This window comes from Dryobates pubescens, chromosome 5 (genome assembly GCF_014839835.1).
Source record: "Dryobates pubescens isolate bDryPub1 chromosome 5, bDryPub1.pri, whole genome shotgun sequence".
NCBI classification, from domain to species: Eukaryota; Metazoa; Chordata; class Aves; order Piciformes; family Picidae; genus Dryobates; species Dryobates pubescens.
In genome coordinates this window covers 4,544,889-4,557,339 of record NC_071616.1, presented here as the reverse complement: position 1 = coordinate 4,557,339, position 12,451 = coordinate 4,544,889, and the positions used below count along the sequence as shown (strand labels likewise).

The 12,451-nt window shown below is 49.6% G+C and overlaps 2 protein-coding genes across 3 annotated transcripts in view; one reads left to right on the top strand and one right to left on the bottom strand.

Annotated features, from left to right (window-relative positions):
• Positions 1-2,488: 2,488 nt before the first annotated feature.
• HARBI1 (harbinger transposase derived 1) lies at positions 2,489-4,870 on the bottom strand. 2 transcript variants are annotated; one of them, XM_054161466.1, is made up of 3 exons: positions 4,763-4,870; positions 3,568-4,298; positions 2,489-3,000 (listed from the first exon to the last, which is right to left on the bottom strand). In XM_054161466.1, exons 2-3 carry the CDS (start codon positions 4,235-4,237, stop codon positions 2,624-2,626), a joined length of 1,047 nt encoding a protein of 348 aa, XP_054017441.1. In that variant the 5' UTR covers positions 4,238-4,298; positions 4,763-4,870; the 3' UTR covers positions 2,489-2,623. The 2 variants fall into 2 exon arrangements, with proteins under 2 accessions (XP_054017441.1, XP_054017443.1); XM_054161468.1 differs by having other exon boundaries at positions 4,732-4,845.
• ATG13 (autophagy related 13) overlaps positions 4,147-12,451 on the top strand; it is a 27,442-nt gene continuing 19,137 nt past the window's right edge. Inside the window, exons 1-2 of the mRNA XM_009897371.2 lie at positions 4,147-4,227; positions 11,348-11,429. Coding sequence (XP_009895673.1) covers positions 11,361-11,429 — 69 coding nt within the window. The 5' untranslated portion in view covers positions 4,147-4,227; positions 11,348-11,360. The remainder of the gene's footprint in view (positions 4,228-11,347; positions 11,430-12,451) is intronic.

The window sequence follows — 12,451 nt, the reverse complement described above, 5'->3', positions numbered from 1 at the left end:
CACAGCAAGATAAGGGTGTCCGATGAGACGCAACCGGAAAGATGCCTTTTCCTGAAACTAGGCAATGTTAATAGTTACTGTTGCATACTAATTTCCAGCGTCAGGGATGGTGAAGACACAAAACGCATACGTTGAAGAGGAGACGCTCTAGACGGGCAGTAGCACAAGCTGCTGTATCTCACCCGTGCGGAGAAGCAAGAGCCTCAGGAGGGAGCCCGGTGTTGGAAGAAAAATCCAGGGTACTTTGTGTCAGTAAATCAGCAAGGGAAAAAAAAGAGTCAAAAGGCCCAGACAGCTGTTGTTCACGGGTTGAGGCTTGCTGTAATACGCAGGATTGGAGGGAGCAAAGGCAGCCCACACCACACAGAGTCTTCGAGGAGGTATTTTAAAACAAACCCGAAAAGGGATGGTGGTGGGATTTTTACAAGGAATTTAGTCAAGTAGTGAAAACTGCAATGCCTTGGACCGTCAGTCACTGTCATCCTCCAACAGATGACTGAGATGTGTCAGGCTTTGCTTTTCAAAGCCCTGAGTGCAGCTGGCAAGAGAAGGTGAAAGAACAGAGGGTCTGTAAAGCAGCAAAGAAACATTGATCTCAGATGTCCAACATGAGTACTGTATAAACCTGAGAGAGAAGAGTCTAGATTAATTGTTTTGGAGGAAGCTGCTTAGGGGCAAACTGTTCTCTAGATGAGGAAGTTCCCTTTCCCAGGGGAACTGAAAGGTGCTGACATCTGAGTCTAGGGTTGCTTTTGTCAGGTGTGGCCTGACGCAGTTTTTACCCAAACTGATGACATCAGTTTCAAAATTAAGCTCTACCAAAGATGACAGGGCTGAAGGAAGATAAAAACCAGCAGCACATGTGTTCCAGGAAGTGCCTCCACTTCTGAGTTCACTCTGGTCTTGGCACACACTAAGAAGAGCTATTCATAGTCTAAGTTGAGAAACTCATGCTCTGTATGACGTGACAGTGTTTGTACCTATACGTGTCCAGGTCTCAGTGTCACCCACACAGCTGTCTGCTGCTGTTTAGGCCTAAAGAGCAGTATGTTTAGCATAGACTGTCAGATGCAATTAGAAGGCATCAGGCACCATATCCAGCAGCAACTCTTACCTTTAAAAAAATGGTGGGTTTTTTATTGTTAGAAAACGATGCTTGTGTGTGCTTCTTCCTAGGTCAAAGGAGCAGAGCTTCTGCCACAGTCTGCAACAGCGGTTTTTACATACCTCAAGACACGTAAGAAAACAGAATTACATCTCAGATCGTTGTACACAGCATTTTACAGCTCTCATCAAGACCTGAGGAAACATCCTGCTTGTACACCATAAAGCATGCTTGGTTCTCTGTAATACAGTAAATGCTTACTGCCATGGCAAACCTGGCAGAACCAGATCTAATCCTGCATCTCCATCCTGCACTTAAGAACATTTCCCACCTTATCTTCATACGTGGGGCACCATCCAGGCTCCTTTCCTCTGAAAGAACAGACAGCGTGCCGTGCCATGCCAGATGGCTGCTCTGCTACTTTAAGTAGCTCCGTTTGTGCAGTATTCTGCAGTCCCTAGCACTTTGTTTCATCTACTGCCCAGTCAACAACAAAAATAAATCTAAGAAACAACAATTTTCTCAGACTGCTATAGATCCTTAGAAACAGTTGCATCTTTTGGAAAGAGAACACTGCCAGGAAACTCCCCAGTCTCCTGCCAGCAGGAACTGCATGCATGACTTGTCTATTTCCACCGAAGAGATTGCCAGCACTGGTAAAGCAGCTGTTCCATACCTCAGTTCTGGTCTAGATGGAGAACTTTCACAATCAGTTCCATTTCTGTGATCCAGCCAGTCCTTAGCATTTCTTTTAGGGGAGCTAACAACAGGAGTCGTTTTCCACTGTGGCAGACATACCTTGTGGGAACTAGACTTATATTCACTAGCCTGATTCCTGATACCTGTTCAGTAACAGAATCAACCACAGCTTAAATCTTCTCCAGACTGTTTAGGAAAGAAACATTCAGCCCTGCTTGACCCAAGGTATGGGCAAGCTCTAGTGTGCACTCAGTAAAAATCCAGACCCCTCCCAGAACACAGCTGTCAGCTTTCAGAGAAACGGTTGGGTTGTGTGAGATGTGCAAAATGGCAAAACCCATGTTCAGCAGAAGTTCATACCTGTAAGCAAAACTACAAATGCCTGCTTGGCTGCTCACCAGTTCATGGTAGGCATGAGGCCAGGTGGGATTTTAATTTGTGGGAAATACTGTTTAAAAATCAGTCGTAAGGGTTCTGGGTTACAAAGCAGCATAGAACTGTTGCTGTGTAAAAGGGTTCAAGGCTTACAGGACTTTCATCATTCTCAAAGACAAGTTCCCAAGTTTCTCCACTGATCACACATTAGTCATTGTTTTCTAAGGCAAGTGAAAGGGGAGTCTCTGAGCAACACAACAGTTTGGCACTCAACTGCCTCTCTCGACAGACCGAGAGAACTTCAGAATACCACCTGAAATTAAGAGAACAGAATTTCTCCTTGTGAGCATCTGCTTAGCCTTTACAGACTTAAGGAAGAGGAAGGGGCATATTTGCTCTGTATATCTTTCCAGATGAACTGCTAGAAGCTTTCTTCCTGTTACATTAGCTAAAATGAGTGAGTAAGAGTTCCTGACGAATACGACAGGCTTCCGAGTCCATGGACTCCATTTGCTCGTACTCCTCTTCTGGCTGTTCCACGTGTCCCGCGGCCGGCGAGGACCACACATCCAGCCCGTGTTCCAGGGAGATGTTATGGAGCACGCAGCAGGCCAGAATGATGTGGCTGGATTTCTCTGGAGAATACTGCAGGGTGCCTTTGGAGCCGTCCAGGCAGCGGAAACGCGACCGAATGGTTCTGAAGGTCCGCTCGATGACGTTGTGGGTGGCGGAGTGTGCCATGTTGTAACGATACTCAGCAGGCGTCTCGGGGATGTGCAGAGGGGTCATCAGCCACGTGCGGAGGAAGAAGGAGCTGTCACCTGTTGGCAGTGCAAAGGAGGAGGACAGGTTACACGCCTACAGGTAGCCTCCCATTTCAGCTCTTGACCCTCGGCTTTCTGGTACTGCGCATACAGAGTAACTTACTCCTCCGGCTAAGGCATGAGGAAGAAGCAACAGTTACAGGTTTGCAGATGTGACAAACAACAAAGTAAAGGCATTCAGTTTTACACAGGAAAATCCTGGGAGAGCACAGAAGAGATTTCAAGAAATCATTGACTGCACAACACAGTGAAAGGCAGCTGGGCGAGGGCCTTACATAGAATTAAAAACTGTGTGGTTCAGAAAGGTGCAGGATAATGTCAACAAGGTGTAGGACAATGGAAACAGTCTTAAACAGGATGAATGTAAACCAGCACAATAATCAGGCTGTATAAAGCACAGTTTGGAAGATACTGTTCTAGACTTCTAAGAGAAGTATCATCCAACCAACCACAAATGTCAAGCTATCAAAAGTAAACATATCACTTGTGCCCAGAGGCTCCAGACACAGTAAGGAGCCAACACAAAGACCTTCCACAGAAAACAATGATGAAAAATCAACTTACCTAGTAGCCAGCCATCTTTATGTAGCTCAGTTTCAAACTGGTTTGTAAGGGCTGCCCGCTGTAACACCGTGCAGTCAGGCAGGCTGCCTGGCCAGTGTGTTTCTGCACTCAGGAGGACTCCTCTGGCATCACACACCATCAGGCAGTTCAAAGAATGGAGACCCTTTCGGTTCACATAGGACAGGTCCTCAGCATTTGGTGCTTTGATTGTCACATGGGTGCAGTCAACCACCCCCAGCACTCCCGGCATGCCTGCCAGACCATAAAAGTCATCCTTCAGGCTCTGCACTGCAGTTTCATCCTCAGGAAAGTGAATAAACTGTGAGGCTCTTTCCACCAATGCCTCAGTTACATTGGCAACGCAGCGGCTCATGGAGGCTTGACTGATGCCAATAGCATCCCCCATACGAGTCTGAAAGGAGCCAGAGGTGTAGAAACCCAGCGCAGCAAGTATCTGCGTCTCTGGACTGATGGCCCTGGACCGCTGCGTAGGGCGAGAGAGACTGGCCCCAAGGAGATCCACCAGGTAGTAAATGAACTGTCGGGGGAAGCCGTAGGTGGACACTAGATACTCATCTGTGACATCCTCCAGCTTGAAGCGATCCAAAGTCCTGTGTCCCCGGCCATACAGCAAGAGGTCGCAGTCAAGAACCGCAATAGGTACGGCCATGGCTGATGGCCGGGGGGTCCTCTGGAGCTCCTCCGTTAGAGGGCTTTCCCAGAGCTTTCACCTGCATAAAGTAAAGGGGAAGGAGACTCAGACTGGGTTTTACTGGCCATACTTTCAGACTCTGTTACCATTTTCCTTTTACTCTGGTTATCCAGAAAATCCTTTTAGTTCTTTGTACCTGCTTTTAAAAGCCCGCGGGTCACAGCAGGAGGGCTCGCTGCGGAGCTGCCACACTCCCGCCCGGCATGGCGGCGAGTGGCCCGGCGCCGACAGAATTTACTTCCCGTGACGGGGAGGGGGCTAGCGCACCACAGGACCCCGCTGCCCGGGCCTGGGGACCGTCCCCAGTAACCGCCGACCGGGCCACGTTCAGACCTGGAATGGCAGAGACACTGCCGGTAGCCGTGTATGCGCTCCCCCGGCCTCGCTGCCGACGGGCGGCTGGAACGGGCCCGGCGGGTCCCGCCCTTGCCGGGCGCCGACTCGGCTCTTACCAGCCCGCGCCCCCTCCAAGCCGACCCCTACCCGCGAGGAGTCCGCGGCCGCCGCCGCGCTGCTGCCCGACGGCCCGGACCCCACCGCGGGCGGCGCCGTTACTGTCACCCCGCCGAGGCCCCAGCGTTCGCCGCCGCACATTCGCCACAGCAAGGGGCTGCCGGCAGGAGCAGCGGCGGACGCTGGCCCTCTTATCGCCGACAAGGCTGCCTTCCCCGCCGCCCGGCGTGGCGCGGGCGGGAGGGTAGCGGCAGAGGCTCCGTGTGGAAAGTGCGGCCGCGGACATCCAGGCACCTCCCTCCTTCCTTCCCTCCCCCCAGCCCGCAGCGGATGAAAACAAACAGCGGCGGCAGCGGCGGCGATGGTGGCGGCGCGGCGCAGGCCGCGGTTCTGAAGGCAGTGGCCGCTCGATCCGCGCCGTCCTCTCCGCTCCCTCCCGTGCACTGACAGTTGCGACGACCTGCCGTGGAGCCGCCGGCCGCCAGCCCCGCGCAGGACCGCCGCCAAGGAGAAGGAGGGGCGCTGGCCGGAGCCCTCGGGCGGCCGCGGGGCCAGTGGGGCTCGGAGGCGCCGGTAGCGGGCCCGGGACCGCGGGGACTCCTTCCCGTGCCCGGGCGGGCCGCTGAGGAGACGCCGGGGCACGGCGAGGGAGCGGGGTGGCGGGTCCCCCTCGGGCAGCCAGGCCTCGGCGCGGGATGAGCCGCCGCGCTGCCAGCAGTGCCGCCTCCGCGCAGGTACCGCGCCCGGGGTCCCGAGGCCGGGGAGGGCCGCGCAAAGGGTGGGAGCCCCGGGAGCCTGCGGGCGGATCTTCGACGGGAGGGCATCGGGACATGGGGCTTGAGCCATTGGCCGCGGTGTGCTGTCTCCGCTTCACTTTAGCTTGGCTGCTCGCTCAAGGCAGGCTTTGCTGCAGCTCTGTGGAGCCCGGCAGCGGCTGGCTCTGTTTTCCCAAGGGCTGGGGGACTGCCCGGTGGAAACTGGGAAGGATGTTGTCCACTGAAAGCTCTCCAGGAGCTGTCTGTTAAAACTGAAATGCTGCAGAGCCTGCTAGGAGTGGTCGAACGTCAGACCCTTAGAGTCCCGTGTACAGTTTTTCTGTAACATTTGAGTTTGTTAGGAAAGATCAGGAGTTTACAGGTCATCGCATCTTTCTTTCCGGTTAGAGCTGTGCTATTAGGGCGGGCCAGAGGCATTTCCCGTCCATTCGGTGGTAGCAGAGACATCTTCCATGCCAGTGAACAGGTAGAAAAGGGACACTTGGACTAAGCCTACTTAAAAACCTCAAAAGCGGTGTGACTGGGTACATTGTAAGGGGGAAAAAACGTGTTAAATTACTGCCTGAGCCGAAAATTAGTTGGCTGTGCAAATGATTTTTCAGGGCATTCCACATTACTGCAAGAGTGGTCTGACCAGGTGGAACCCTCCTGGAGGCAAGAAGTCATTCAGATGATCCAGGCTGTACTTAGGTGTCCAGAAGGATCATACAAGACCACCTTGTTTTGCTTAAATGTTATTTTACAGTCTCAACTTTGCTGAACACGCGTTCACACGAGAGCTGAGACGTGGTGATTGCGTTGGTGGTTGTAGTACGTGGTACAGGGAAGCAGATTCTGGTTTGGCCTGACAAACAAAATGAGAGGACAGACCTTTGAACTGACACCATTTCTAGACCATTGGGAAGTGCAGAGTATAACTTCTGGTCCATAAGAATGACTCTAATTTTGTGTTTAAGCCAGTGGAGCTGGCGGTGCTGGCTTTAGTAATGCGTTTCCTAAGCTGGGATGTCATTTATTGGTTATGAAGTAAATCTCTTTCCTGATCAGCAGGAAAAAAAGTAGTATCAGTCAAAACTTAACTGTAAAGTGACCTCCAGAACATTTGGTTTCATCACATTATTTGTATTATTTGAAGCAGTCTTTCTGCTAGAATCTGCCCTGTTCCTCTCTTTAAAACCATCCATGACTTTAAAGAATGGCAGGCATGCCTTAAAATTGAGAACTGCTCTCTCCCAGGTTTCTGACTAACCTACTAAGAAGGCAAAACAGGGATTAATTTTAAGTAATAGTAGGATACTGGAGTTTGACTTGTAGGCCCAGCCTTGAAACAGTGCTGCCTTTATGGAGAGCTTTTTATAGCTGCTTATTAATGTGCTCAGAATACAAGTTTGCAGTGAAGCTTCTTGGTCACCGAAGGAGAGGTTCTAGGAAAGCTGCTTGGCACTCAAGCCTATTTATCAAAGGCATTCTATGGAAAGCTTCCCAAACTTCCATGTGCTTCTTATTTACCTGCCTGACTCAGGCAGCCTTTTCTAGAGCTTCACATGGAACATGCCCAGAAGTTGGATTTGGGTGGCCTGCTAACAAAGATGTTTTGAAAGGCTGGTAGGGACAAGGAGTCTGGTCTGGGGGGCACAGTCAGGTAACCAGGAATGTATGACTGGCATGAAAGCTCTCTACAGCCCTCCCTAAAGCAATAGTCCTTGTTTCTTCCTTACTGCCTTTTTCATTTCACTCTGGGATAGGAACCATAAGTAATTGCTTTTCATTGGCTCATGTCTGTTTGACAGCAAAGCACGGTGACTTCTCAGTGGTAGCAGGCTTGTCTCAGAGTTCAGTCTCGGAGAGGGGAAGTGGTGGAAGCAGCCTGTGCATGCTTTCCCCAGCAGCAGTAGTCATGCTCGCTGTGCCGGTTGCTGCCGCTCCGGCTGCGCTCACGTATGTGCGTGTCAAACAACGGCGTGTGGTACGTCCCCAGGTGTAAGGGCCAGTGGTCACAGGTCGTGCTGTGCACCTGTTGTGTGCCTGGCTGGTTACAGGTCCCTGCAGGCTGCTGTGGGTGTGCTGGAGCGTGGCATGCCGGTAGCTGTAGTTTCTCTGGGCTGTGCCAAGTCATAAAGGGGAGGGCCCTGGCAGTGCGTTGCATCATGTGAGCAGGGTGCCGGCAGCTTACGCTGATGTGTCCTTCTTGGAGGAGGAGAGTATAAACACCAGCAGAGTGTATAAGGCACAATGCTTAGATGGCAAACTGTCCAACAACCCCAGTATACTCTGCCTCACAACCTTGTGAGCAAGAATAAGCTTTAGTCAAGCAAGCCACGTGTGGCAGTTCTCTTGAATACCTGTCTCTGACGCTTCTGTTCAGATGAAAGTGGAGACAAAGGCATAGGAATAAAGGCAGTAGTAGGAAAATGGACTTTGCAGGGGGAGGGAGACAAAGCAAAAAGCCATGTGGCCAAGAAGCTTTTTTTTACCTGTGAAGAGCTTATCCTATGTGTAAGGCTAAAGCAGTGCGACAGCAATTCACTTCAGGAATTTCTTGGTTCGGGGGCAGTCAGTCATCTGTGGGTTTCTAACCTTGCCCAAAGGTTATTTCCTTCTAGTTGTTGCTCAGGGTAAAATTACACAGAGTCTTCCTTGAGCCAAGCATGTCCCCAAATACTGGCACTCAACAAGGAGCCATGCCAGTGTTGCAACCTACAGGAGCTGAGAAGTTGAATGAGTTTGGTGGAACTGATTTTAAAGAGTTTCTTTCCAGTTCAGGTCAGCTGGTAGCAGCTGACCCGAGGGTACTGAGGCATTCTTGTAAATAAAATGCTCACTGCAATTCTAGGCCCATCTGAACTCTGGCCAAGAATGATTCTAAAGGTGAACATTGTCCTAGACCTTAGCAAATCTCAGGTAATCACCAGAGGCCCCCCTGCAAATATGAGGAGATGGTGGTGATCAGATGACAGCCCTCAGACATGTCAGGAAATGAGTTCCAAGGTCCCAGTTTCCCCCTGAAATTACAGATTCCTGACAGGAAATCTTGTCTGATAGTTCCTGCTCTTCTTTAGGCTCTGGTGAGTCAGCTGTTGCTGGCATTTGGAGCTGGAGAGGTAAGGGTAGGAGTCTCCAAATGTTTCATGAATGTTTCAGATAGTTTGAGATCTTGCAGGAGGAATCCCAGTTCTGCTGCAGCAGAGCAGCACTGCAAAGCTGACATTCTTTGAACCCTTGGAATCTAAGACATGGCTCTAGTGGCTGTTTCCTTGTTCTCCAGAGATACTTGGGTATACAGTCATTGGAACTAACTTCTGTATTGCATGGGAATCTGTGCTGATCATCTGCTTGCTTTCCTTTTCCTAACAGACCAGTGAGCCTAACACCTTCCATTCCTAACTGGATGCCTTGCAATAGTTGATACCAGAATTCTTTTCTAGCCCCAAAAGGCAAATGCAGGTGATTGGTTTGACCATTCTCCTACAACATCAGGACATATACTTCCTTGCATCTTTCTCCAGGGGTCACACAGAAGTGCCTCTCACTTCTTTCCACATTAAAAGCTAATTTGATTTATCTTGGTATATTTAAATGTCATCATGCCCTTCACTGAGAAAAAGGTCTGGGTTTTTAATGCAGTATTTTACTGCCCATACCAGTCAGGTTTTGATGTAGAGCTCAGGTCCCCTCAACCCTTATCCTGCTTTAATTAGTCAAAAGAATAGTAACAGATCCTTCTCACCTTATAGTGGGAGGAATCTATACAAAAAGCTCTTTGTATTTGGGGTTTTTTTTGAGTTAGACTGCTACATCAATTAAACATCTGAGGCTTTAAGTGCTGCCTGCCTTTTGCATCCCCCACCCCAGCAGAAAAGATCTGCAATCTGTTGAGTGGAGATAAAGGCAGGGAGAGGAAGTGTGACACTTTTGGTGAGGAGGTTAAAATACCCAAAGGATAACTTGATAATGCCTCTCATGTTGAATTGCTTGTGTTATTAGTTCTCAAATCACATCATAATCTGTAACATGAACAGCACAACAGTAGGAGATGCAGTATGAGGGCTGGAGCACCTCTCCTATGGAGACAGACTGAGAGAGTTTGGGCAATTCAGTCTGGAGAGGAGACCTTATTGTGGCCTTCCAGTATCTTTAAGGGGGCCTACAAGAAAGCTGGGGAGGGACTCTTTAGGATGGTGGGTAGTGATAGGACTAGGGGTATGGAGCAAAACTAGAAGTGGGTAGGTTCAGATTGGGTGTCAGGAAGAAGTTGTTTACCATGAGGGTGGTGAGACACTGGCACAGGTTGCCCAGGGAGGTGGTGGAAGCCTCATCCCTGGAGGTTTTGAAGGCCAGGCTGGATGTGGCTTTGAGCAACGTGGTCTAGTGTGAGGTGTCCCTGCCCATGGCAGCGGGGGTTGGAACTGGCTGATCCTTGAGGTCCCTTCCAACCCTGACAATTCTATGATACTGTGAGTCTAGCCCTAGGAACCTTCACCCGTATTAGATGCCCAGCTTTCTTTTTATCAAGTCATTCAGAAAGCAACACTTTCCTTCTCTATAAAATGCTCTGCAAATTGCCCTTACTAGCAGCCCTCCTTGGAAGCATTACTTGAAATATGTATTTGCTGCTGCTGAGGGAATTGTCAGTGGAAGTTCTGGATGTACGTAGTCGTGAATAGGGTATGTGATACTTCTGTGTGAGCAGGGCTATTCACCCCTTTGCCTATCTAACCTTTCATTTGTATAAATGGCAATACCTTGCTGCAAGCTCAGTCTTTGCTCAAAGAGAGAGCCCTGAGTGGAGTAACCTTGCACATGGCAGCTGCTCCTGGTCACTGACCTCAGGCCGCCAGCGTTCCTGTGATGAGCAGCGCGTTCCCTAAATACGCCGTGCTGGGCAAGCTGCTTCAGGCCCATGGGCTGTCTCCTAACAAAAAACAGCAACAGGAATTAAGAGTGAATTAATGCTTTGAAGGCTGATGAGCAAAAAGTGTAATTAATGCTGCTAATTAAGGCATTTCTCCCCAAGGTCTGTGTGTGATTACTAACGTAACACAGGAAGAAACTGAGAGACAGAAAAATGGTGATTTATCCCAAGCTCTGTGCCAAGGTGGTGCCCAAAACCTGATGAGTGCCTTTGCCCTGCCCTGATTCAGGTGCTGTGTAAGTTCATTGCATTGCTGGAAACAGTCATGTTTGGAAAAACAAGGCAGTGTGAACATGGAAACTAAGTGTTTGTTGTCAGAGCTTTCAAGAGAAGGGAACAGAAAAATATGGTCTATCCCATGGCAAAATCCTATCTTTCTGTTGGTTTTAGGTAACCTTTTAAGTGCATTGGTTTCCTGCAAGTACTCTCTGCAAACTTTCTACAAGTTTCTCTTTGTTGGAAGTAAAGTAGCAGTGCAGCTTGTTCCAGCAGTGCAGCTTGTTCCAGCAGTGGCTTATCATCTAGATGTCAGGATCTGCTGGAGGACTGTGTTCAGACTTTCAGATTCCAGAAGACAGTTTGACTTGGTTTTGACCCATGCTGATTACTGAAGGTGCAGTATTTCTGAAGCACTGACTGCCATGGCTGATGCTTAGCTCGGTATAGAATCTGCTCAGTGTGGTGTTGGGGTGCTTTGGGGTTGGTTTGTCAATTCAGCTAGCAAAACTGGAGAACCTGTACCCAGTTTTAATTGGGAGCTCCCTTTGGTCTTTCTTTTCTGGTACCTTTTGCACTGATCAGGTAACCTCTTAATTCACATTTAACACCTCACCCACACCCCCCAAAGTTCTTAGCATGTTTAAAATCTTTAAATCCAAACTGAAAGCTGAAGGAAGATTTCATTCCCCCTTCTGTGCTGTATTGCAGATTGCCATATGCAATGGACACTGATCTCAGTTCCCAGGACAGGAAGGACCTGGACAAGTTCATCAAATTTTTTGCTTTAAAGGTAACTTTCTTTTTCCTGTGGGCAAATGCCTCTTCTTCCTTGTGTGAGAAAAGCCACACTTTGGCTGGAGTGACAAGGTTGGGGTTGGTTTGGCATCTTTTTTTGGTTTGACAAAAGTCAGGTTTTGGTAAGACAGCCTGAGTTTGGAAGAGGTGACATGCTGCTGCAAGCAAAGAGGTCTGGTGCCCCCTCTCTTGGTGTAGATTTTCCACATGGCCCCTACTCAGTAAAGTCAGGGATGCTGAGGAGCACTTCCCAGCTCCTGTGCAAGCTGTGCTTTCTCTGTGTTCACCTTGCATTGTTTTCATTCAGGACACCAATGCATGCACTAGTTGAATAGAATAGAATACAATAAACCAGGTTGGAAGAGACCTCAGAGATCATCAAGTCCAACCTATTTTCCAACACCATCTAATCAACTAAACCATGGCACCAAGTGCCTCATCCAGTCTCCTTCTAAACACCTCCAGTGATGGTGCCTCCACCACCTCCCTGGGCAGCACATTCCAATGGGCAATCACTCCCTCTGTACAGAATTTCTTCCTAACATCCAGCCTAAACCTCCCCTGGCACAGCTTGAGACTGTGTCCTCTTGTTCTGGTGCTGGTTGCCTGGGAGAAGAGACCAACCCCCACCTGGCTACAACCTCCCTTCAGGTAGTTGTAGAGAGCAATAATATCTTCTCTGAACCTCCCCTTCTCCAGGCTAAGCAACCCCAGCTCCCTCAGCCTCTCCTCATAGGGCTTGTGTTCCTCACCAACTTTGTTGCCCTTCTCTGGACTCATTCCAGCAACTCAACATCTTTCCTAAACTCAGGGCCCTAGAACTGGACACAGGACTCAAGGGGTGGCCTAACCAGTGCTGAGTGCAGGAGCAGAGTGACCTCCCTGCTCCTGCTGGCCACACTGTTCCTGATACAGGCCAGGATGCCGTTGGCCTTCTTGGCCACCTGGGCACACTTCTGGCTCATTAAATTGATTAGACCTGAAGATGAGCATAGCAAACTATTCTTCCACTTCCTG

Bases quoted from the DNA above. Each gene is read 5' to 3' on its own strand.
- HARBI1 (XM_054161466.1), bottom strand. From the start codon at position 4,237: ATGGCCGTACCTATTGCGGTTCTTGACTGCGACCTCTTGCTGTATGGC. The intron at 3,001-3,567 runs GTAAGTTGATTT...CACTGCCAACAG, and splicing joins TAAAGATGGCTGGCTACTAG to GTGACAGCTCCTTCTTCCTC.